The sequence below is a fragment of the Herpailurus yagouaroundi genome, unplaced genomic scaffold (assembly GCF_014898765.1).
Source record: "Herpailurus yagouaroundi ecotype Mexico unplaced genomic scaffold, PumYag 67700, whole genome shotgun sequence".
NCBI classification, from domain to species: Eukaryota; Metazoa; Chordata; class Mammalia; order Carnivora; family Felidae; genus Herpailurus; species Herpailurus yagouaroundi.
In genome coordinates, this window is record NW_024420499.1 from 4,328,834 (window position 1) to 4,354,222 (window position 25,389).

Genomic DNA, 25,389 nt, shown 5'->3' on the forward strand with positions numbered 1-25,389 from the left:
GCAATAAATGCTCACCAAAGACAAGAACAGATGGGTGATCATATCAGTTGCTGTTCTTGTCTGGTCACTTTAATATTATCTAAAGTCATCGGCCACTGAATTAGAAACTATCTGTAAAATTCTTTTAATGTTTATTTATTTTTGAGAGAGAGAGAGAGAGAGAGAGAGAGACAGAGCATGAGCGGGGGAGGGGCAGAGAGAGAGGGAGACACAGAATCCGAAGCAAGCTCCAGGCTCCGAGCTGTCAGCACAGAGCCCGACGCAGGGTTTGAACCCACCAGCCGTGAGATCACGACCTGAGCCGAAGTTGGACGCTTAACCGACTGAGCCACCCAGGCACCCTGGGGCTATCTTTTAACTCCCTCTATATGGTACAGCCCTGTCTGCTGTTGGGATTTATGACATTCTTTGCAATGATGCTAATACTCGGTGTGGTTTTTCTCCACCCTGTCCCAGAAGACTCCTTACCCCCAGCGAACAACAAGGTGACCAGCAAGTCATGTGAGTACAACGGGACCACTTACCAACATGGTGAGCTGTTCATGGCTGAAGGGCTCTTTCAGAACCGGCAACCCAATCAATGCACCCAGTGCAGCTGTTCGGTAAGACCCAGCATTTTAATGTCCCTGCTGGCCCCTACCCCAACACCAGAGCTTTCTCTGTGCTTACACCTTTACTTTGAGCCTACACCGTGAGGTGTTTGAATGGAAGATGAATTGCATTTGAATCCTAAGCCTCCCTGTTGATCTACTCCCTGATCTGCATCAACCCTGAACAACCCTGACCTATGTTAAAGTCAGACCCAGTTATATGCTGGTCTTGAAGCTTTAGGACTGTTTAAATAGACAAATATCAGCTGACGGTCTTCATTTGTCCTCCTTTTCTTAATAGTCACACCAGCAAAGCCTTCATTAGAAGGACTCAACGATTTTTTTATGTTTATTTACTTTTGAGAGAGAGAGAGAGAGAGAGAGAGAGAGAGAGAGAGAGAAGGCGCGCGCGTGCGCACACGCGCGAGCCAGTGGGGAAGGGGCAGAGAAAGAAAAGAGAGGGAGACACAGAATCCAAAACAGGCTCCAGGCTCTGAGCTGTCAGCACAGAGCCCTATGTGGGGCTCGAACTCACGAACCGTTAGATCATGACCTGAGCCGAAGTCGGATGCCACCGACTAAGCCACCCTAGTGCCCCAGTTCACAAGAAAAGAGGGGTATCTCTTGGATCCCATCTCTGATGTATTCTCCTAACCAGTTTGTCCCTGGTGCCGTGCATTGAGAACTCTCTCAGCAAAACATGATTATTTCTGTGACATTACTTGTCAGAACTGTGTATACCCTAGGAGTAAAGTAAATCGATTATATCTTCACGTAATCGTGCAATCCAGAGAATGTAATAGGTAGAACCAGAAAATGGAATAAAATGGCCATTTAACCTGAAGTGAGAGGAAATGAAGTTAGATGTAGAAACTTTTTATTGCCAGTAACGGCCTTAAACACTGGATTGCCAAGGGACGTTTGAGAATCTCTTCCCCTAGGGACTTGTAGTAAAAATATGGTATCTCAGTAGTTTGGGAGAATTTGGTTGTGGCCTTGCCTCCCTAATGACTTTTTAGGGAGCCTTCTCGCCCCAGAATTATTGCTTCTAAGAATTAAGAACAAGGTGTAAGGACAGATGTTTGGAACCTAGAACTTTAGGGAGGTGGAATCTATGTAAAGACAGACCTAACAGCAAGTAAGTTTGGTTCTCTCGCTTGCCTTGTGCTGAATTGAGCTGTCCATTCCGATCAGCCCGTGTAATTTTGCATTCCCCCCCTGGCCCCCGAGACAATTTGTCTCCCTGGCTTGGAGATTTATAAAGAAGGGGGGCTGTCATGCAAATCTGCATTCCCTGAAGTCCCAGTGTCCAGCTGGGGCACAATGGGGACCAAGGGATACAATGCAAAGAGAAGAGAAGGGCAAGACCATATTTAGGGCTTTGGCGGGGCTACAGCAGCTCTCTCACTGACTACCCTGTACCACCTCAGGGGATCCCCAGCGAGGATTGCCAACTCTTCCGTGACTTAGTCTCTGGCCTGGAGAAGTAGTAAGAAAGAAAAAAAAATAAAGCATAATCAAATCTCGGAAGTACCTAGAACTAACTATGCGAGGGCACTGGGAAGGAGTAGCCCATTTTGAGTCCCTACTCATCCCAGGTCCCAAGCTAAGAAGCCTTTACTTATTCCCAGATCCTTCTGACCTTAAGTTCTGTTTTTACTTGGCAGGAGGGAAACGTGTATTGTGGTCTCAAGACTTGCCCCAAGTTAACCTGTGCATTCCCAGTCTCTGTTCCGGATTCCTGCTGCCGGGTGTGCAGAGGTAGGTACCCCGTATCCCAAGAGGTAGGAATGCTGTTGGACTTGGAAGAGAGGAAAAAGCTTCCCAGCGTCCTAGGACGGGAAATTTTCTATGGTAGCCTTAGTTTAGAGCCAGGGGGTGGGGTGGGGGCAGTTGATTCACAAAAGGGAGAAAAACAACACTGATTTAAAAAAATTTTTTTTAATGTTTATTTATCTTTGGAGAGAGAGACAGAGTGCGAGCGTGGGAAGGGCAGAGAGAGAGGGAGACACAGAATCCAAAGCAGGCTCCAGGCTCCGAGCTGTCAGCACAGAGCCCGACGTGGGGCTCAAACTCGCAAACTGTGAGATCATGTCCTAAGCCGAAGTTGAATGCTTAACCGACTGAACCACCCGGGGGCCCCCCAAAAACGCTGATTTTAAGGGCAACCACCTGAAAGAAACCATGCGGGAGTGTGGCAGGAAAGAGTGAGCATCATCTACTGAGAAAGTGTCTCTGTCTCTTCTCCCTTAATCTCTTCTAGCTTTTACTGTGTTGTAAAACACGGGCCATTTCCATGCACAGCCTTGAAAGGAAGATTGGGCCTTGCAAAGCATTGACATGACCACTTTGAAGACTGTGCAGGGCAAATGTAGATATATTCTTTAAAACCCCACTGTCCAATGGTGACAAACTCAGTAAAAGCACATTGGAAGGCATCGTCTTCTCAAATTATAGCCCAAATGGCATCAGTGTCTTCTCAACCCAATTTTTTTCTTATTTGGTTTCCATTCCTTTGATAATAGCGCCATTTTCCACTCTGGGTTCCTAAGGTCAAGCATAATCGCCTTTAATTTCTCCTTTATTCCCTCTTCTGAGATTACTATAACAGCAATCTTTGATCTGTCTCTTTTCTGGCTGTCTCTAGCAGTATTCTAATTTTGTCTTCTTTCCGTCCATCCAATCAACATATTTATCGAGCATCTACTTACCATATGCTCAGCCCTGTGCTAGAAGCTAGATACATATTGGTAAATACAGTGAACATACAGGGCACCACTAGACTATATGGCATCTGTATGCGAATTTTAAAAAGAATCCTTTTATTTAAGACACTTTACTGCCATTTGCCAGAAAATGTTTGCGGATGCACCCCCTTAACGTCAGCACTTTTGTGCAGTACACACCCTCTACAACTGTATGTAGCATACATAGCAGCAAAGGTATGTTCTTTGCTCTTGTGGAACTCACATTCTACCATAGAAGACAAATCATAAACAAACAAGTAAGTGAAAATCTAAATATAAATATGTGAGTGCCATGAGGAAAACAAATAAAAGACTGAGGGGATAGCATTTACATTGAGTGGGAGGGAAGGCCTTGCTGAGGTGACATTTAAGCTCTCACTTGAAAGATGAAAAAGACCCATCCATGCAGAGATCCTGGGGGAAGAGCATTCCAGGCAGAAAGAAAAGAAAATTCAAGGGCCCCAGCAAGGAAGAGCTCAAAGCATTCAAGGATCTGATGACCAGTGTAGCTGGAATACAGTGATTATAGTCAACTGGCCTGAGATGAGGCTGAAGAAGTGAACAGGAGTCGGACCACACAGGACTTTCAAGGCCACAGGAAGGAGTTTGTATTTCAGTTCTTAAGTACATTGGGAAGCCGTCAGAAGGTTGTGAGCAGGGCATTACATGAACCAGTTGGTGTCTTAAAAAGATCTCATTGGCCGTTGTGTCCAGACTAGATAAGAGGGAAGCAACGAAGCAAGGGTAGAGGAGAGGGAGAAGGCAAGTGGAGAGTGAGAGTCTAGTTTGAGAGGGCAGATGCCTGGTTTAGAGACACAATATAGAGTAGTGGTTCAGACTGGAGCCTCTGGAACCAGGCTGCCACGGTTCTAATCCCAGTCCTGCTACTTTCTCGCTGGATAATCCTGAGCAATGCGTTCAACCTTTCTAACAATCTTTAAAGGGAGGATAATGTTAGCACTGACCCCCAAAGGGTTGTAAGGTTTAAATAATGCAGGAAAAGGACCTAGCACAGTGTCTTGCATACGGTGCGGGCACAATAATGAGAAATGGACAAGTTTGAAATATATTTACAGCATTGCTTCTTGACCGTGTGTCTATATTAGAATTACCTTGATAAATTTGTGTCCAGACTGGGGGTGGAGGGGAAGAGAAGTGATTCTAATGTACAGCCAAGGTTGAGAATCACTGAGTTAGAGGGACAAAATTATAGGATTTACTGATAGGGGATGGGCAGTTGACTCCTATACATTACTGCTAGGTTAATCTTCCGGAAACCTAACCTTAACCATACCACACCTTTACTCAAAAGTATTTGTGCCGGGGCATCTGGCTGGCTCAGTCAGTAGAGCATGTGACTCTTGTTCTCGGGGTCGTGAGTTCAAGTCCCATGGTGGGTGTAAAGCTTACTTAAAAAAAAAAAAAGTATTTATGTTGACACATATCGTACCTACTAAATGCCAGTCACAGTTCTAAACGCTTGATAAGAGCTCATTTTCTCCCATGAGGACGCTGTGTGGTGAGGATGGTCGGTATCCCCACTTTATGGATAACGAAACTGAGGCAGAGAGAGGTTAACAGCTTTGTCCAAGGTTATGTAGCTAGTGAGTCAAGGAGCTAAGGTTTGAGTCCTGGCTGTCTGGCTCCAGGCTTACCCTCTTCACTCTGGCACTGAAAAGAATGGCTGCCTGTTGCCAGTAGAAAACACGTCAACCCATGTTGTAGCTTCAGCTAAACCCTTGAGGCCCACATTCTTCCATTTGTGTACCTCAGGTTCTACTCACAGTGTTCCTGTGCTCTTTTCCCTTTGTACCTTTGCTCTCCCCCTCAAGATTTCTCCAACTCCAGTGTGCTTCAGAATCACCTGGAGAACTTTCAGATCCCCAGACAACCACTACAGAGATTCTGATTCAATGGCTTTGGGGTGGGGTTCCGGATTGTGCTTGTAGATATAGGCCCCACTGTGCACTCTGAGACAGGTGGTCCATACGCCCTGCTTTGAGAAGCCATTCCTAAGACCATGTAGGTGACTGGAGGCGGCCCCAAACAATGGTTTACATTTGAGCTTAGTGCACTTAAATTGAACCTGTTAGAAGTCTGAGACCTGAAAGCAATAGAAAAGTAACAAATGTCAGTCTCTGGTCAGAGCATCTAATTCCAGTCATATGGCAACCAACTTTGGGGTGAACGAGTGACAGCTGGTTCATGGTAAGGAACTGGGGGGAACAGAATGGCGGCCTAAGTAACAACTGCACGTGTACAGCAAGATCTGGGAGGAGGGAACACCACCTCTTTCTGGAAAACCCTTTTCCGTCCATCTCTGCCTGTGGAAATCCTACAGGTTTCTCAAGACGTACCTCACATGCAACTGCCTGAAATTCTGTTGCAGGCGGTCCTCTGGTCACGTTATGATAAATGCCAGACGGAAGGCCTTTCTCTCTTCTTTGCCTTCCCACCTCCATCCCTAATTTCTCCACCCCCAAACCCTGCTTATCCAACGGCCAGCCTAACTGCCCCCTCCTCCATGAAGCACTTTTTAAAAATCCTGTACGTTAGGAGTAAAACTCCTTCCTTTCTGAGACTCCTCAGCATGTAACTGGCCCTTCTCCAGTAGCATCTATCACTTTGTTACCTTTTGGTTTTCATTATGTGTGCCCATGTCTTATCCGCCCTACCAATTATAAGCTCCTTAAGGTAGAAACTATTTCCGATTTATCTTTTTCTCCCCCTCACTGCTCTAGGGAGAGAAATGCACACTAGCTTGGAAGTATTGCCAGGAAGTTATAGTTTGAATTAGATGCAATGAACATACGGTATTATTGTTGTGTTTCCTTCCTCTGAGTTACTGGTTGACAGTGGTTGGTGGTGCTGGCTATATATTGGCTCGTGGTCAGTAGGAAGTCACCTGGTGTCATGTCTGATCCCCAGGTGGTTTTTCCTCCCCGTCGCACTTCAAGACACTGTGATTAATATTATTTTAGAAAGAGATGACCTTGTTTTGAGTGCTGATCCCCTCTTTTTTTTGAGGTGGGGAGGGGCAGAGAAAGCCGGAGAAAGAGAATCTTAAGCAGGCTCCAAGACCAACATGTAGCCTGATGCAGAGCCTGATATGGAGTCCCATGTGGGGCCCGATGTGGGGCTCGATCCCATGGCCGTGAGCTGAAATCAAGAGTCAGAGACTTAATGGACTGAGCCACCCAGTCACTCCTCTGTGTATCCCTTTTAATATGTTCTGTTTAGTGGTTGTCACAAGTCAGTGTGGATTTAGTCACAGCCTGATTTGGTTTGTGCTTCAGTAAGGCCCTGGATCTTTCGGTAGCGGTCTCTCCCAGTGTGTGTGTCTGTACGTCAATACAGCTATTACATTTAAGCCAGAAAAGATGGGTATTTTGTTCCTCGTCTCTCTGCCCATCTTTGCCCCAACCTGAGTCTGCTCCAAAGGGAAGAGAGTCCATACAGAGCAGAGGTATACATGTGGCTGCTAATATAACCAGCTCGTTGCTCCGGTCCAGTTGTCAGGCTGAGGTTATTTTGTTTGGGGCAAAGGCTACAATGACAAATCTACACTGACGGACAATTAATAAAAGAAAGGAAACTGCCACAAGACATATTTTGCATCTGAGAGACAACGTGGCACAGAGGACATAGGCTCTGAAGTCAGAAGGACACAGATTTGCTTTTACTCAGGTTTCACCTACTCGTGGTGTTACCTCGGGCAAGCTGCTGGCCCACATACAGCCTTGTTTTCTTTTCAGCTCTGAAAATGGAGATCTGTAATATCTATCACCCATGGAAAGGCTGTAAAAAGTAACTGAGATGACCTGGAGATCTTGGAGGGGGGAGAGTTGTCTACACCCTCCCCTCTGTATCTGATAGTCTTGCCTCTTTATTTGCTTAATCTCTGTTCACAGAGTCCCCATCTGCTGAACACTTCTCTCATCACAATTTACATTTCTTTTCTCATGTCCTCAGAAGCAACACATAAAAGCAAGGTATTACCGATCACGTGTTGTCCCTTCACACAGCTGACGGTTCATGAAGTTCTTTCTCCGCCGTCTCTTCTGCAGCCTGCATAAGTCATTCTCTTTCGTCTTGCCCTATGAAGACTGAATCCTACACTTCCATAAAATTGATGCCTTTTTCTCAGCCTTTAATTTCTTTACATCTTTCAGTTGTATATAATGTGATTGAATCTCCTTTGAAGTCCTCATTTTTGAAGCACCTTGTTATTTTTTTTTTTCTGTCGAAATGTCGTGTTTTATAAAGGTATGTCTTGTATAAGCATGTTACTCGTGCAGCAGAGAATGCAGACACGCTTCTCCCCTATGCTGGCCACCCTAATTGCAGGCAAAATACTGCGGAAGAAATAACCTTTTGAGTGCCGGACCTGCAAACCTTCATATAAAGGGCCCCATTGAAACCGGCTCTCTGTACTCTCACCAAACACTAGCGTGTGCCTCTTTTCGTGCGTCAGATAGCGATAGCGGCCACAGATTGAATCTCCACCCCAACCTCCGTTATTTAGACGTGCCCCTGAGCCTAGGACAGTCAGGAGAGTGTCGGCACGGGGCGTGTCATTGCTGGCACTTGAGCAGACCTCATCTGGACTGGAAGCGGAACGCAACCAGCCACTGGAACCTTAAGGGAAACTTTATCAGAAGGAAAAATCTCTTTGGAGATCGTACGACTGCCACATTCTGGGCAGGCAGGCCTCAAGCCCAAACCTGGTCCCGGTTTCCCTCTACCGCTTATCGTTACTGCTTCCTGTCTCCTGCCTATCTTGCCAAGGCAAAGGGGAAGGCTGTGTACTTGGACTCTAGACAAGGGAGAGGTTTTTGGAGTGGGCTCTTGGCCACATCGAGAGCCAAGCCTGCATGGACAGTGTATATAGGTAGCGCTTACTATGTGCCAGGCAGTGGTCTGAGCCCTTATGTGTGTAATACCCTCTTTAACCCTCACAACGGAGTTGAAACAATTATTATCCCCATTGTATGGATGAGGAAACCGAGTCACAGAAGTTAAGCGATTGGCCCAAGGATCCGTGGTAGTAAGTGGCAGAGCTAGAATGTGAACTTTGCCGGCCTGGCTCTAGAGTCCCAAGTTCTTACACTACCTGGCGGGAGCCGTTCATAGGACACTGACAAGGGACCTCTCCCAGTTCAGGGAAGTAAAGGGGCAGAGAGAACATGCCTGGCACATTGGCATAGGCGGATAATCCTAGGAGGGTAACCACACTACTCAGCTTTCCCCATCACGGCCTCAACCTGCCCACTCCCAACCACAGGGGAACACCTCTGTTACACCCCTCTCCCTTTATAGGTTTAAAGAATGTAAATGTCTACTTTCTTTCATCCCGTGGACATTTCTGGAGCAACCGCCAAGTACCGAGCGCTGTGCTGGTGCTGGAGGTACAGTGGAGAACAGAACGAACATGGAGCCTACCCTTCCGGAGTTAAACGGGCAAGACGCCTTAGCAAATAATGGCACAAGCTAATATAAAATTACAACTATGCCGTGTGCTACAAAGAAAGGTGTTGGAAAAGGCAGTAAGTAAGAGGGGTCGACCTAGTCAGGGAGGTGAAGGAAGATGCATAGGACGGTCTCTCTAGTCTCAACTCACACCATATTCCTCTTTGCTGTCTGCACCCCCGGGTAAGGGAGGATTGACTCGAAAGTTAGGGACACAGCTAGGGGTAGTCTTAGCCTCCCAGGATCCCCGACTTCTGATCCCACCATGAAACCAGCCACCCTGGGTTGTAGGAGTGTGAATAACTGTTCTTTCCTCACTGTACATGTGTGTCATGCTCTAGCCCAGGCTTTTCTTCTTACACAGCTATTGATCATGTTGGTCAGTGCCTACCGTGTCTTAACCACATTCGCCAAGGTGAATCCTTCAGATGGTTTTTATGTATTTTTATTTTTTTAAGTTTATTTCTTTTGAGGGAGACAGAGACAGTGCAAGTGGGGGAAGGGCAGAGCGTGAGGGAGAGAGAGAATTCCAAGCAGGCTCTGCGGGGTTCAAACCCACAAAACTGTGAGGTCGTGACCTGAGCCGAAACCAAGAATTGGATGCTTAACCGACTGAGCTACCTGGGAATTCCCTTCAGATTGTTTTTGAAAGGCGCTCTATAAAGCAATCTGACCCTTCCTTAAGCTACTACTCATCCTCATTTCTCGGACACCAACACACACACCTTCTATTCTAGGCTGGCTCTTCTCTGTGTCCTAAAATATGCCATGTTCCTTCCCACTTTCTCTCCTGTTATGTGCCTCTCTTAGCTCTTACTCCCCACAAGCTTGGAATAGCTTCCTTCCTCTCCTCTATGGGTTGGGATCCTACCCATCTTTCAAGATCCCAGCTAGAGGCTCACCCCTTCCAAAGAGCCCTACCTGATCACTCTAGTAGTCATTGGGCCCCTTCTTGGACCACTTTCAGGGCTTAGTCTGGTTTGTAGAGTCCCGCATTTCAAAATATTTTCTTGGATTGTTCATCATTTCACAGGTCTTGGCTCTTCAACTGGGAAAGAACCACCTGATTCCTCTGTTTCCCCTAGCATAGGATTAAGCATATCTTTTGGTGGATTTGTGAAGAAGGAAGAGACGTACAGCTATGGAGCGCTCTTGACAACATTCCCCAAGTGCAGTCCTAGCTAGGGAGGCAGGACAGATGGCTGAACTTGCAACTTCCTTGACCCAAGCTCATTTATCCTACACACTTCTAAAGAGTCCAAAGAGAAAATGGAATCTCTTCTTATGAAGTTGAACCATTTCTACAAGCTCCCTTGAGGTGACTGAAACCAAAAGCAACTGTTTAAAGGCAATTTGTCGGTGGCCAAGACAACGTAAATCTTGAGGGCAGTGGTGTGAGCTATAGTCCATTTTTTTGAACATGGTACAAATCTACCCAAGTTGTCAAAGTTTGCCAAGTCAACCAAAACTGGAAAAAAAATAACAGCAGCTTCAAGTATAGATCCTTTAGTGTTGTTTCTGATTTAGTCCACATTTTCTGCAGAACACTACCATCTCCAGGTCATGACGATAGGAAGGAAACATCATTAACGAGACACACTTCTCAAAAAAATAAATAAAAGTGAACTCAGTCCTTGATGATTTCGGGTTGGGGTTCTCTCACCTAAACTTCAATATGCATTGAAACACTCCGATCTTCTCAGAGCTGCAGAAGAGTCTGACCACCATTAGTAAGCCCTGTCTTCAGGTGAACTGTTCAAGTTCATAAAGAAAGGACCACCTTAGAGCTCTCCCACCCTTTGCCTTCCTCTCTTCTTCCAAATCCCTGCTGGAAGCTTTCTTTTGCCACGGAAATTTCCCAGGTTGTGTTTGGTTCTCTCTCCATACTCTGTGCTCAGAATTCATCTTTATGAGCTTGCTGACACTCCCAGGACTCCATCCCGTCTGCGGTCATTGTGTTCCTTCTTAGCATGTCTCTTATGTGTAGAGTGTGTCTTCTTAGATAGAAAGCCCTTTAGACAGTGTATGGGACAGCAGCAGTGACTTTCATACTGAGCCTAATGAACAGCCCTGATTCCTAATTGGCTGTGTGGAATCAATGCCCCATCCTACTCTGGGATTGGAGGGTGATTCATATGTATAGGAGTCTGGTTCTACAGTAAAAATAAGGAATTCCCCATGAAGCATTTCGGAGCAAGTATTTCTTCCCAGGTTAAAGCCACTCTGCCTTCAGCCCTGTCCTTCGAAGCACTTCACAGGACGCCATGATTGCCCAGAAAGCCATGGCCGTGTGTATCCATTATTCTCATTGGAACACTCTTCATGAGCCAAGACCCCGGTATTTATAGAAATGAGTCTGATTCATTGATTAACAGGAGAATCCATAGATGTGCAGAACACTGGCCCACAAACCAAACTGGATCCACCCACCACCACAGGAGAAGTAGAACTTACGAATGCTTTCCAGTCATTCCCAGGTTGACCAGCAGCAAATGTTGATGGATTCCTGGGCTTCTGTTTTCCATCCACATGCTCTTTTCCATTTATGGATGCGGTAGCACAGGACTCTCTTTCTTTGGGTACTTGGACTTTTGTCACTCCACTTTATGACTACGAATTTCACTGTCTCCCAGTGAAGCAGATATCTGTCCTCGTCAGTCTCATTTGAAGCCAAGAGAGAATACAGGATCGCATTCAAACCCAAGCGCATCTTTGAAAATGATGAAAATGAGGACAGGGCTAGCACAATTATGAGACCATCTAAACCAGTTCAGAAGCCATGAGCTAAAAGAATCTCTGTGGCTATTTTTTTTTCCTGTATCCAGGATCCTGCCTTTCAAAGTGGAGTGATGTAGACATGAAATGATTCCCTTAAATCATTTCTCTTAAATGTGTACAGGCATAAATGTTTCCCTTACTGCTAGGTTTCATTTGTTTGTTTAATCTGGACCCTTTCCTTGTTAGGTACCTCGCAGGCTCATGGGAGTCTCTGAGGTGGGGTTTTCCCCATAGGTAAACTACTCGAGTAGAAAATGCTTCACTGTCAAATAAAGCACTTCATTGAGGAGGACCAAAGGATGGGAAGAAGAAGGTGCCAGGCACGGTTCTCAGCTCTTTGTGCATACTAATTCTTTTCATCCTCACACATGCCCCCCACCCCGGGTAGGCATTATTGTCTCCATTTTAGCAGTAAGCAAACTGAGGCCCAGAGAGGTTCATCCCTTGCCCAAAGCTGCACAGGCAAGAAGGGGCGGAGCCAGGATCCAGACGCAGGCAGTCTGGCTTGGGTTGTTCTCTCAGCCATGACTGCTGTGTCACCTCTCAACGTGGGAATGTAGAGAAGCTTTGGGGAGTCTGAACTCTGAGGTTACTGGGAGGAACAGACTTCGTGACAGCTCTGCTCCCCAGGGGCCAGATATGGTAGCACTTCCAGCAGATTTATTGTGACGACTCAAAGACCCCACTTCATTTAAAAAAATTCTTTTTAAATGTTTATTTATTTTTCAGAGAGAGAGAGAGAGAGAGAGAGAGAGAGAGAGAGAGAGCATGAATAGGGGAGGGGCAGAGCAAGAGGGAGACACAGAATCCGAAGCAGGCTCCAGGCTCTGAGCTGTCAGCCCAGAGCCCGACGCGGGGCAGGAACCCATGAACCACGAGACCATGACCTGAGCCAAAGTCAGACGCTTAACCACTGAGCCACCCAGAGGCCCCTCAGAGACCCCTATTATAATAAACTTGAATTATTTATCCACAGCACCATTGGAAGAGCAGAGTGTGGGCTCTGTTTACCATCTCGCTAATAGCTTCTCTCATAATGGTCTTTTTTTTTTAATATGTATTTCTGAGTTTTCTGGATAAATGCTTTTGTATTCCTCTTCAGATTTGGCTGGCTACTCCTGGCAGGAGGTCCCCCTTGTCTGTGTCTTAACATTTCTCAAGCAGATACTTTCTTTAAAATGCTAAGAGCGTGTATCGACAGACAGCCCAAACAATGAAGTGCTTTATTTGACAGTGAAGCATTTTCTAGAAAACCTGACTATCCACAAGACACTAGAGGACTCCTGGAAGTACTGTATATCATTCTTGTTAGCTCAAACGTCTACCAGCGGAGAATCCTTATACCCCAGTTCTTTAAAGCTGAGCTCAAATTTCAGCCCGCTTGCTCCCTCTCAACAGAATTTGTAGAATTGGATGTTTGGCAGAGGCCCCCAAGTCAGCTGTTTCCACTCTGTCTTTCATCGGCAGCTTGGGTATTGTCTACTGGCTATAAAGTGGCCCGTCCCAGAACGTGGCACAGAGTAGGTGGCGATTTCGCGATCAGGGTCTTCCTCTCTGCCCTCTCTCGCTGTCCCTCAAAAGCCCTTTAACTGTGTGCCCTGATTCTGCTGATTAGGACGTGTTCCTCTGAAAGTGCAGAGATCGCTTTCCCTGGTCCCAGTGGTCACTACCATCCTTCCATCTCAGGGATTCATTTCATTTCTGTGCGCCTTACGATTAGAGCAACTTTGTAACCTAGCATCCAAATCAAGACACTTCTGAAAGTGAGAGTGTAGTCTTACTACTTTTGCCTGGCAGAAAAAGAGGCATGAAACTGGGTTGTCCCAGATAAATCGGGGCCTATAAGCATGCGGTTTATGATGTTGTGTGTGGTTCAGAAGCGGCCACATGCTGGCGTAGTTTTGCTTTATGAGGCTTATCTTCATGGACATCTAATAATCTCGCTGTACACTTAGTCCTTCTAAGAGGACACGGTTTACTTCTGTGACCCTACTCAAGCCAACTGGAGTTTAATGGAAGCAGTGGGAGTTATAAACAGTCTGAATTTTAGCTTAGCTCTTGACCATTTTTCAAATGCTTGTTCTCCATTTCTCCAATTATCAGAAAGCCATTTGAGCTCCATAGGGTACCACTCAGAATATAATTGAGGTTTGAATAAACAACACATGTGGCTTTTAAGGTTAAACGAATATTGTTTGACATACGGTACACTAGAGTTGTTTTTCATTTTGGTTTTAAAAATTGGTTAAAATTACATCTTGTTGCTTCTCGGAATTAACTAGAATCCATCTGTCTCCATTAGAATCACTGTTTTGGGGGGTTTTTTGGTGTTTTTTTTTAATCCTTGATGGAAAAAAGCATCTCCCTCTTGGGGAAGATAATTTGCCCGGTGAATCAGGAAAAAAAAAAAAAAGCAAAGGAACAGGTTTTAGGGTAGTGCAGCTTCCTTTTTTCTTGTATGTATTTTGTCTCTTAGGTATATCTGAGATGGTAAATGAACATGCCTGTTATCAGCTATCTGGACAGACTTTGCCCAGGTCTAGAGAATCACTTAAACGTGTACTAAATGGAACATCTAAGAAGATTCTTCCAATTTAGCTATGGTCCAAATTATATGGAATAACTTCTTACTTACAGAACACTCCAGCTTAGAGAATACCATTTGGATGACTTTGAAAGCTCAAAGCCATAAAACTAGTAGTCATTCATACTTGAGAATATATGTGTGTGTGTGTGTGTGTACAGAAGTAATGGCTCCAGTAGTTTTTTTGTGAAGTGAAATAATTGAGATTTAGGCGCACATGCCTGTTTGCCATTAAATGCTTAGGTGTTGCGATACTTTCTTCTTGAACTTGTGTTACAGGGTGTTACACAAGTTCATGCTAAAGCCCCGTGCTTGTAGGAACCTCTACATCAAGCCTTCATGCTTGATCCTGGCTTGTTTCTCTGCTCACTTAGCAGGGACTATATGCTTCAAGATTCTGACTGGACTATAGGGGCGCCTGGGTGGCGCAGTCGGTTAAGCGTCCGACTTCAGCCAGGTCACGATCTCGCGGTCCGTGAGTTCGAGCCCCGCGTCGGGCTCTGGGCTGATGGCTCAGAGCCTGGAGCCTGTTTCCGATTCTGTGTCTCCCTCTCTCTCTGCCCCTCCCCCGTTCATGCTCTGTCTCTCTCTGTCCCAAAAATAAATAAACATTGAAAAAAAAAATTAAAAAAAAAAAAAAAGATTCTGACTGGACTATAAGTATTTCAAGACACTACCTAAAAACCCTTTGAACACTCTAGGGTATAAATGCAATAAATTGAACTTCTCAGAAGGTCATGCTAAGTATATGTTCCGTGTCAATACCAATCATTAAATCTACGTTTACAAACGCCATTTGATGCAGAGAGCAAATCTATCCTTTTTTCTTTTCTCATTTATTCTCTTTGGGGTCCTTAGATTAGGCTTGAAAATACATCCTATAACTTTTACATTTTGTTCAGCTGTTTGCTGGTGAATCTCTTCTGGTTTCCAGTCTTCTCTCTGGTCCCATATTTTCATCTGGCTTCATCAAGGACGTTGCTTGGACCCACCACTGCCAGCAGAAGCGGAACAAGTAAATTGAAGTTCATCCTCACTCAGACTCTGTCAAAGGCAGTGTCATTTCCCAGCTGTCCAGATTTGCAACCCTAGCGTCATTTTATGTTGTTTTCTCTTTTGCCAACCTCTTCCATTACCAAATCTCCCATTGGGATCTTAACATTTCCTTTTTATCTGAAGTAGTCTTATTTGCCCCTTCTCCATTATTTTATAGATTCTCAGGGCCTGTCACATATTAGTAGAACAGCCTCTTGGTTGGTTTCTCAGATTCCAGTTGCTCCCCAACTAGGTGACACTCGATTGTCAGGAGAAGCTTCCACAAATACCATTTTTACTGTAGGAACCTCTACGTAAAAATTGGTAACAGGCTAAAATGTGAATTCTTCGACCTCTTTCTGAAATCTACAAAGCAATTATTTACCAGCCTTATATACCTCAACAACCAGTCTCCCTCCCCTCCTGTTTCTTTCCTGCCCTCTCCTCTTCACCCACTACCCCCCTCCATTTCCTTCTTCCTTTCTTTCTCTCTACCATCCTCATTTCTCTTGTTTCACATCGGAACTTTTTACTCAAGCCACACTTTGCTGGCTGTCTCCAGTATGTTACTTACTGTTTCCAAAGCTCTGCCCCTTTGCAAATGCCGTTCCTTTCAGTTGAGCCACCCGCTGTCCACGTCACCATGTGTTCGTGCCCTGTAGCATCTACTTCTAAAAACATGACTAATCCTTTTGGGAAGTTTTACACAATTCTATCTTACCGATCACTCACCTATTCAGTATCTCCCAAGCACATAGGTTCATTTGTATTTCCAGTTGTTACTCTGTGTGTGTGTGTGTGTGTGTGTGTGTGTGTGTGTGTGTGTGTTAGGCTGTTTCCTGTGCTGACTTCCTGTCACCTCCAAACATGTTGTAAAGATCTTGAGGGCAAGGGCCCAGCCTGATTTCTCTCCACCTTCTGCCTCAGTATCAGGCTTTCCACCCAAGAAGCATCCAATACATAATAACTGACTTTGGGGCATTATTTTCTAGATGTAAACAAAGGTGAAATCATCTTCACTCTTTCAGGGTCACTCAGGGTTTCCACATAGTCTGGATGCAGTCTTTGCCTGCCATCTTTACTCAGACTTGGAATAACCAGGAAGAAGTGGCTTAGTAGGTCTGGGATGGGGTCCCACATTCTGCATTTCTGACAAGTTCCCAGGTAATGATGCTGCTGCTGCTCCAGAGACCACACTTTGAAAACCAGTGATCTAGGCAACACAGGGGAATGTCTAAGACATGGTCCCTAGTTTCAAGGGATTTATGGTCTCTTCAGGGGGACAAGGAAGACTCAGAAAATATTTTACAACAGAGGATACTGTTGTTCATTCATTCAAGAAATATTGAATGAGTACCATGTGCTCAGTGCTGTTCAAGGTGCTGGGGTTATATCAGTGAACACGATAGACAAAAATCCTTGTTCTCATAGGAGAATTCTAGTGGAGAGAGCAGAAAATTAAACAAACAAACTGTATAAACCGTAAGATAGTGTTAAGTGCTAAAAAGAAAAGGCCAAGATGGCAGATAAGAACTATCAGAGGAGCGTTGAAATTTTCAATATGTCGTTCGTTAGAGAAGGCCTCTCAATTCCATCATTTGGCAAGTATTTTATTGAGTGACTACTATGTGTCAGGCACTGTTATAGATGATGGTGATACAGCCATGGATAACACGAATAAAAAATCCTGCCCTTACAGAATGGATGTGCTTATTTGGAAGCCAGGAAATCTGGGGTTTGGGGTGTTAATGCTCATCAACTCATTATGTGACTGTGAATGGCTGCTTGCCCTCTCTGAGCCTTTCTCCATCTGTGAAATGGAGCAGTTGGACAAAAACTAAGACTACGGGATGCTAAGTCCTTTAGGCAACCAGAAATATGTAAGAGCGCTTGAGGAAGATGTTGTACAGGAGGCAGAACTTAAATTGTTTGCATAGCTGTACGGGAGGTATGGGTGTGGGAGATGGGAAGATAATTTCAGAAGAATAACATGAGCGAATGCATGGAAGCAAGAATAGGAGCCACATTTTCCATAAAGAGCAAAGGGGTCAAAGGGTTCTCATAGTAGAGTAGCTGAGACAGTTCAGGAAGAGGCAGGTACTCATAAAGATGAGGGGGGGGGAGCTAATTATATCCAGTCTCGGATGGGAACACATTGAAAGTTTTGATCACAGAATGATGAAGTTACACTATGATTAATCTAGTAACCAGAGTTAAATCTTGACAATTCATAATTTTTTTCCATAAGATGATCTTTATTTTTTTTTTTAATTTTTTTTTCAACATTTATTTATTTTTGGGACAGAGAGAGACAGAGCATGAACGGGGGAGGGGCAGAGAGAGAGGGAGACACAGAATCGGAAACAGGCTCCAGGCTCCGAGCCATCAGCCCAGAGCCCGACGCGAGGCTCGAACTCACGGACCGCGAGATCGTGACCTGGCTGAAGTCGGACGCTTAACCGACTGCGCCACCCAGGCTCCCCCCATAAGATGATCTTTAAATCATGAAGGGACTAAAGCCATAATTTTGTTATATGTCACTACCTGATGATAATATTACTATCAAAGGAATTTCGAAGTCTTTTTCAAGTCCTAACAGCCAATTTTCCCTCATAGTACTATCACATCCTTGAACTAGTAACATGTTACTATGTAGCCATGGGTTTTGAAAGCTTGGGGGATAAATTAAAATAGAAAGTTCTTCATGCTGATACTTTTGGGTATTTCTTATTATCCCATGAAATATATGGTTGATCTGATGCTAATAGTCAGACCAAGTTCTTCCCATTGGCTTGTTTGGTCATAGATAACACAAGGGAATATCCTTGGAAATTGTCCTGTTGTTCGTGATCTTTCTTTGGCTGAGGAATATCACCATCTTGTTCTGTGTTTGTTGTTCTCAAGGCTAAAAGTAAGATCTTCCTCCCAAAAGCAGTTACTGTGGAAGACGGCAGTGATAAGGGTTCACTATTCAAAGGGTGGACACAGAGACCAAGAGGAAGGTATCTTAGGCAACGGTAGAGGAGTACATCTTGGATACTGGTTATGTAAACCCTCCAACCACCGCAAGCTTTACCTTAACTTTCAGACCAGGTCATCCTACTCAGAGACACAATGGAAAATTTAACCAATTATGACAGACCACATCCTCAAAACTCTCATTTTTAAGGGTAGTTTAAACACAGATTACACATGACCTGCAAAAAAGTTAACTGCCACGGAAATAAAATAATCAAAAGGGAAGCTGATGGCTGTATCACAGCGGAAAGTGATTTTTTCCCTTTTGTTTCCCAAATCTTACACAATGGTGATGGGCAGAATCTTTTAGAAGGTGGTAGTTTTCTTCAGAGCTGCTTTGAAAACTGAGGCACACCCAGAGAGAAATCTTCCGGGCTCACTTTTTGAAGGACAGCCATCTTAACAACGGTCAAGCTGTCTGGAGAAATTTGGGATCATAGAACCAAAAATGTTGCTAGGTCACAAGGGTGATGGTTTTCCCTTCTATGTATGTATGACTCTTTTCTTATTTTGTAATAAACAGGGGATGGAGAATTGTCGTGGGAACATTCTGATGGTGATATCTTCCGGCAACCTGCCAACAGAGAAGCAGTAAGTGTGAATAGCTCAAATAATTCAACACTCCACAGCACCAAGCCAAACTTTCCTCTCTCCATGGCTGTTATCCCAGCAACTCCATAAAAGGGCCCATTTCTAACACCATTTCTCTTTCCTTTCCTCAGAAAATTAAATGGCATTATCACCAACCTGTTACCATTTAAGTACACTGCACAATTGGTAACCGGGGCCAGGACATGTGCATAAAGAAATCATAGCCCCCGCCCGTAGGTACCCCTTGCCTAGATCAGAAGCTGGTAGACTTTCAGGATGGCTTGGCAAATCTCTGCCTTCTGGAAAGAAGGCAGGTCACTACGTCTGTCCTCAATAGTGAGAACCTTCTGTGGAATTGTAAGGTAGGTCCTCCCATCCTTTTGACAGGGGTACTGTGGACGCGTCTCCACAAACCCTCTCTGAAGCCTTAGGTTTACAGCTGAAGGAGAGCAAAGGTAGCAGGCTGGATATTCCTTCCCCACCCTACAATATCTCATTCCCATGCTCAGTGCTAACCTCATAAAAAGCCTCTTTATGTATAGCAACAGTATCTCTTCTCCCTTTGTATTTTGAAGTAATTAACAAAATGCAATCCCTCTCTAAAAAACATATGGCCAGGGGGGCCAGGGTTCCTGGGTGGCTCCCTCAGCTGAGCATCCAGCTTCAGCTCAAGTTATGATCTCTTAACTCTTGAGTTAAAGCCCCGTGTCGGGCTCTGTGCTGACAGCTCAGAGCCTGGAGCCTGCTTTGGATTATGTGTTTCCCTTTCTCTCCGCCCCTCCCCTACTCGTATTCTGTCTCTCTCTGTCTCTCTCTCTCTCTCTCAAAAATAAGTAAAACATCAAATTAAAAAAAATATATATGGTCAAGTACAGCGTAAATACCTCAGAATTCTTAAAATCTGGAAAGATGTTCCAGTTCAAGGAATCTATCCTATTGAAGGGCTTATAAAAGCACGCAAAATGTACAAAGGCATTCATGGCACATAAATGGGCATTCATCGAATCCCCGTACAGAAAAAGTGCATGGGGCATTCAGTGCAGTATTATTTTCATAAGAGCAAAATAAACGGGGCAGCAACCTAACCAAGAGCAATAAGGGCGTGGTTAAACACACCCCATCTATGGCACATGGTGCTGTTGTTAAAGAGTGCAAGGCATCGAAATGGACCAAGGTGGAGAGATCCCCAACATATATTATGTAAACAAAGCAAGGTACAGGACACAACTTACACTAGCATCTCCTTATGTAAACATTGTGTGTGTGCATGTGTACATACACATGAAAAGGTCTGGGAGGTCCTAAACCAAAACGTCAAGAGTGGGAATCCCAGAGGGGTGGAAGTTGGCAGGAGGACAGGGAGCGTTGGATTATTCACTTTATCTTTTCTGTATTACTGGATGTTTTTCAATGAGCATCGATTTGCTTTGCAATATATAACATTTATTTTTTTGAATGTTAATGTACTTATTTGTTTTTTGAGAGAGAGAGAGAGAGAGAGAGAGAGAGAGAGAGAGAGAGAGCAAGTAGGGGAAGGGCAGAGAGAGAGGGAGAGAGAGAATCCCAGGCAGGCCCTGCACCACCAGCTCAGAGCCCAACGCAGGACTCGAACTCATGAACCGTGAGATCATGACCTGAGCCAAAATCAAGAGTCGGACGCCTAACCGACTGAGCCACCCAGGCGCCCCTGCAGGATAAAACATTTAAATGATTTTTTTAAACCCGTGGTATTATTTCTCAACCAGCGTTTTATAGAAGACAAGAGTCTAGGGAATTACAGGGCAAGCCCTAGGATACGGAGGGTGTAAGGAAGGTGTTGGTGGGGACATAATAAAATGGCCACTATAAACATCTCAGTGTTGCTTAGGCCATGTTTCCTGGTCATCACACGCGCCACTCTCGACTTGCCTACATCCAGCTGGCCAACACCCTCAGCAATGAGTTGAAGTGATGGCCGTTGGCTTTATTCTGTAGTCGTATTATTTTCTAGACGTTGCTGTTTCTGAATGAGTGTAGAAGGATTGTGGGTGGGGCAGAGAATACCGGGTGTCTCAAAGAAAGCGACACTCCTGTGAGAGAGGATGGGCCTCCCAGTTCCCGGGTTAATATGGAGCCCGAAGGTAAGTGAAATAGATGGATGGGGATTAAGGAGGGCACTTGGGATGAGCACAGAATGGTGTATGGAAGTGTTCGATCACTAGATTGTGCACCTGAAACTAATCTTACACTGTATGCTCACTGACTAGAGTTTAAATACCAACTTTAAAAAAAAGAAAGAAAGAAAAACAAGATTTTCTCCATCTAGCTCTATCTGCTTTATAGTAAATCAGATTCCTCCCAGATCTGGACAGGAGATGATACCAGTCTCCATTTTTTGTGTTGTGAATTTCCTCTTTTTCTCAGGGCTCATTTTTTTTTTATTGTGGTAGAAAGTTGAGAATGACTAAATCTGTGGCTGTCAACCAGATGGTATTCTAACCAAATTTGGCCCTGAGATACCTTAAACTGGGTGCCTTGGTCCGCAAAGCTAAGCGTCTGTGGCCAGCTCGGTGATCCTGCTGGGAATGCCATTAATTAGCCCTTCTTCTCGCCCTCATATTTTATGCTGCCTCCAACTCTACCCTGGCCTTTCCCTCTTGTCCTTTTTCCTAAACTGCTGGTGATAGGGCTGAACTTGATCCCGTACTTCCTGTACCAAAAGAGGTCAGGTACAGAATGCAGGGCCTTGAAATTGTTATTGATTTTCAAAGGAGTTCAAGACCTATCTTTAGAAATAAACATTTGGGCCTAGTAGACCAAAATGTCCAGATGGTTCCACTTTATTATAAATAAATATTTTCCTTTGTTCTAAAAGGGGTAGATATTGTGGGATAGGATTTGCAATAATAAATAGCATCTGTAGTAATAGAAGAATATGTACCTGGCACATAGTAGGCACCCAATAAATCCGTGTTGAGTGAATGGGTATAGAAGGTGGGGTGAAATGTGTGGGAGGGGCTTTTCATGAACGTGAACGCACAGGCATTTGTCCCACGTCAAAGATGCTTCACACTTGTTGCTGGCCCTCGAGCAGCCAAAAATCAGAAGGTAGGAGAACGCCTTCTGAATATCCTGTGCAGGCTCAGCTTTCTCTATGGGATCACAAAAGGCAGGCCTCACAGGACGTTGCCCGTTCGGCAGACTGTCACTTTAATGGACCGTCCCTATTCACAGGGAACCATCCAAACGTCAGTTCGATAGAAACACAGAGGTTTGCTTCATTTTGCCACATGGGTTGCAATCCATCAGTTTCCCAAGTTTTACGAAGTGCACAGGAGGAACCAGTGCCTCAATTGCAGCTCCTTTGTCAAAATCTGAAATGGTTTTGGTTCGGTTTCCAGATCATAATTTCACATACACTGGTCCTAGTACCGTAGCGTGTGTGTGTGTGTGTGTGTGTGTGTGTGTGTGTGTGTGTGTTATAGGGAGGGAGAAGTAGACATAGGGTGGAAAGCCAAAACATGAAAGCAAGCACAATTTTGTTTTGGACAACAGCCAACGTCTTGATTTTGCCCCTGATAGATTACTCAGAGACTTACCACTCGAAAAGTGAAAGATTTAGAGATAGAAACAATAGGCAACAGATAAAAATCCACGTCTCATTCCTACTGTCAGAATGGTGGGTGGGGAAGGAAACTGGCCCAAGTGTCTCCCAGACAGGGATGGTCCCAGGGTTCCAGTGATGAAGATACAGGCACTCAAGGTTGTGTGGATTATGACACATTCTGAAGACAGTCTTTAAGTTAAACTATATTTCATGATAACTTTAGACTCACAGCCATGAAGGCGCTTGGAGGGCTCTCCCGGAACTGTCCTGTTTCCCCGTCTCTGCCAGTAAAACCCATATTAGACCTTAGAACAAGTAAAGAAGAGATTCCTGGGGAACTTTCGACAATAATGGAGATTTTCCACCATCAGAAAAGAACTGTGTGGGAACCACTTCAAAAGCCTTAGTTATCGACACTTTGAGTCAGGAAATAAAATAATACCAAAATATTGAGCAGAATAAAACAAAGTATAGCTATATGGCCATTTCTGCCTAACAAGTCTTGACCTCTTCTCTTGAGCAGGCTATTCACAGCTTGTTTTTAAGATAAACTCCAATTTCATTTACGACTCCAAGGTGTTAATGCCTTTTCCTGTCTTGCTATAAGTTACAAGGTCAGAATGGTCCCTGGTAAGCCTCTTTCATTCGCTTGTTTATTTTTTTTTTTTTTTTAGTGTTTATTTATTTTTGAGAGAGAGAGAGAGGGAGACAGGGAATCGGGAGCAGGTTCCAGGCTCTGAGCTGTCAGCACAGAGCCTGACACGGGGTTCGAACTCACGAACCCTGAGATCATGACCTGCGCCAAAGTCTCTCAACTGACTGAGCCACCCAGGCGCCCCTCGTTTGCCTGTTTAGGGGAACAACCTCTATAAAAGAGCCATGACCCTCAAATCAAAATCACACTTCACCACCCTCCACCCCCAGGTTGTGACCACTGTCGTCGACTTTGCTATCTGAGCAGACTTGGATATTTTCTTCAGAGCAGCTTTCAGCCAAATGTTTGCAGACCACTGGGCTTGACCACACGTTCCTTCTCCCACTTTCTCCTTCCTTTCTTCCTCCTCCTGTTCATCCTTCTCTCTCCTCCTCTCCTGCCATCTCCAAAAACTGCAACTTCATGGTCACCCTAAATAAAACCCCTCTCCTGTCTAGCCTGTTTCTCTGAAAAACGCAAGACTTTAACAAGGCAAGGTTCTGGGGGGCTGATCAAAATCCTTGAGTCTGTTTGTTTGGTTGGTGTAGAATGTTTTTGTCTCTTACTGTATGTCCAGGGTCTGAGTCCCTGGCACCCAAGGCCAGCATTTCATTTTGTTCTCACCCTCATGAATCACAGAAATTCTTGTACTTGCAACTCATCCTGGGTTAGCGACCTTCTCTCTCCAATTCTAGCTCTGTGGGACTCCCTCCTTTTAGCATCAGGGTACCCACCAGCCAGACTGTCCTCTCTGTGTTCCTTTGGCAAAACTTTGCCAAACTCCAGAAAGGACAGAATGCTCTGTAATGGTCTTTGTGGAATGTAAGTGAAAAAGACATCTGAGCCATTGTGGGAACGAAAAATATTTGCGCTGAAAATTCCATCTGTGTACATGATAATAAGTTGATGCAAATTCTTACTTGCGTGAGTTTTCATAGCAATGTACCAGCGTGGACGCTTCTTAGATTTAGGGAATCATGTTCTCTTTCTCTTACTCTGACTCCTATTCTCTCTCCCCTTCTCCCACCGGTGCCTTCCCCCTCAAGAGAGTTAATACTAATTCTCAAAGCTAAATTTGCAACATGTGTATCTATGGACCATAACTGTAATAAATGTTTTATGGGATGCTGGGGTTAGGGGATCCCAAAGCTACCTTCCCAAGATCCCCTGCTATATCTAACACTGAACATAAGGATCTTCCTTTTTAATTGCCTGTGAAATTACTCACGGGTCTCCCCTCCTTTACCCCAAACAGTTGCCCCTAAAACACAATGTTATTTGGCTTTTTGCCTTAGGTTCTAGCCTTCATTCATTCCATCCTCCTCTGCCTTCACTCTCCCTCAGCTCCTGGGAGAATAGTGGGCACATCACGTGTCAAAGCCTTGCTGACAGAGGAATGATTGCATTATTTGTAGTACAAGACTCTAAGCTTTCATTGGGGACAACAGCTTTCATTCATTCATTCATTCATTTGTTCCTTCAAGTGTCTAATGAGCACCTTCTAGACACTGGATGCTGTTTGGGGCACTGGAGGCATAGCAGTGAGCAAAACAAAGTCCTCCCCTCTGGGTGACATTCTGGTACTGTCCTACACGGTCGGTTCTTTTATGCAATGTCTAGGGTGTCTGTACCCTGCTCTGTGACCTCATGCCATTGGCTGCATTTTGAGTCTCCGTGCCTCTCATCTGGCCTATCCTGTCTCTTCATTCCATCCAGCGCACCGTATATATAATCAGGTATCAGTGCTTGGAGACACAGTTCTGATTCTGATTATTTCCCTGCTTCAAAAAAAAAAAAAAATCCATCGAAGGCTTCCACACCCTCACCTCTGTTGCCTACCAAATAAAGTCCTCACCCCTCAGCCTGTCATTTAAAGTCCTCCATGATCGGGCTGCAACCCAAATTTGGAATGTAATCCTTTAGCGGTTCCCGTTTTTGGACTCTATGTTCTCTGCTACACGTTCTCAACTTGGAAATCGCTACCTGGAATATTCCTCACCAACTCTGCCTGTGAAAAGCCTCTCCACCCTTCATGGCCCACCCAGGTCACACATTCCCCATGACTGGAAAGTTCTCTTTGTCTTCCTAATTTGTACACCATTTCCCACTTTGTCCCCTTCAGCCTCAGGCTGCAGGCCACTCCCTTAACTCGTAAGGTTAAGGCTCCTGAAGAGTTGCAAATGGCTCCTTGGGAGCAGCTAAGGACGTTTTGTTTACCCTTTTGGGCTGTTTGCTCCCTCAGGTGAAACTAGTCCAGTCTTCTGCAAGCAGAGAGAAAAATCTCGGCATGTTGTCAA

At 44.8% G+C, this 25,389-nt stretch overlaps 1 protein-coding gene across 8 annotated transcripts in view; it reads left to right on the forward strand.

Annotated features, from left to right (window-relative positions):
- Nucleotides 1-25,389, forward strand: part of CHRDL1 (chordin like 1) — a 126,136-nt gene that overhangs the window by 84,858 nt on the left and 15,889 nt on the right. For 5 of the 8 annotated variants that reach the window (XM_040468472.1, XM_040468470.1, XM_040468475.1 and 2 more), the window contains 3 exons: nt 457-602; nt 2,258-2,351; nt 18,745-18,812. In XM_040468472.1, coding sequence (XP_040324406.1) covers nt 457-602; nt 2,258-2,351; nt 18,745-18,812 — 308 coding nt within the window. The remainder of the gene's footprint in view (nt 1-456; nt 603-2,257; nt 2,352-18,744; nt 18,813-25,389) is intronic. The other 3 variants (XM_040468471.1, XM_040468477.1, XM_040468474.1) reach the window with 1 other exon arrangement.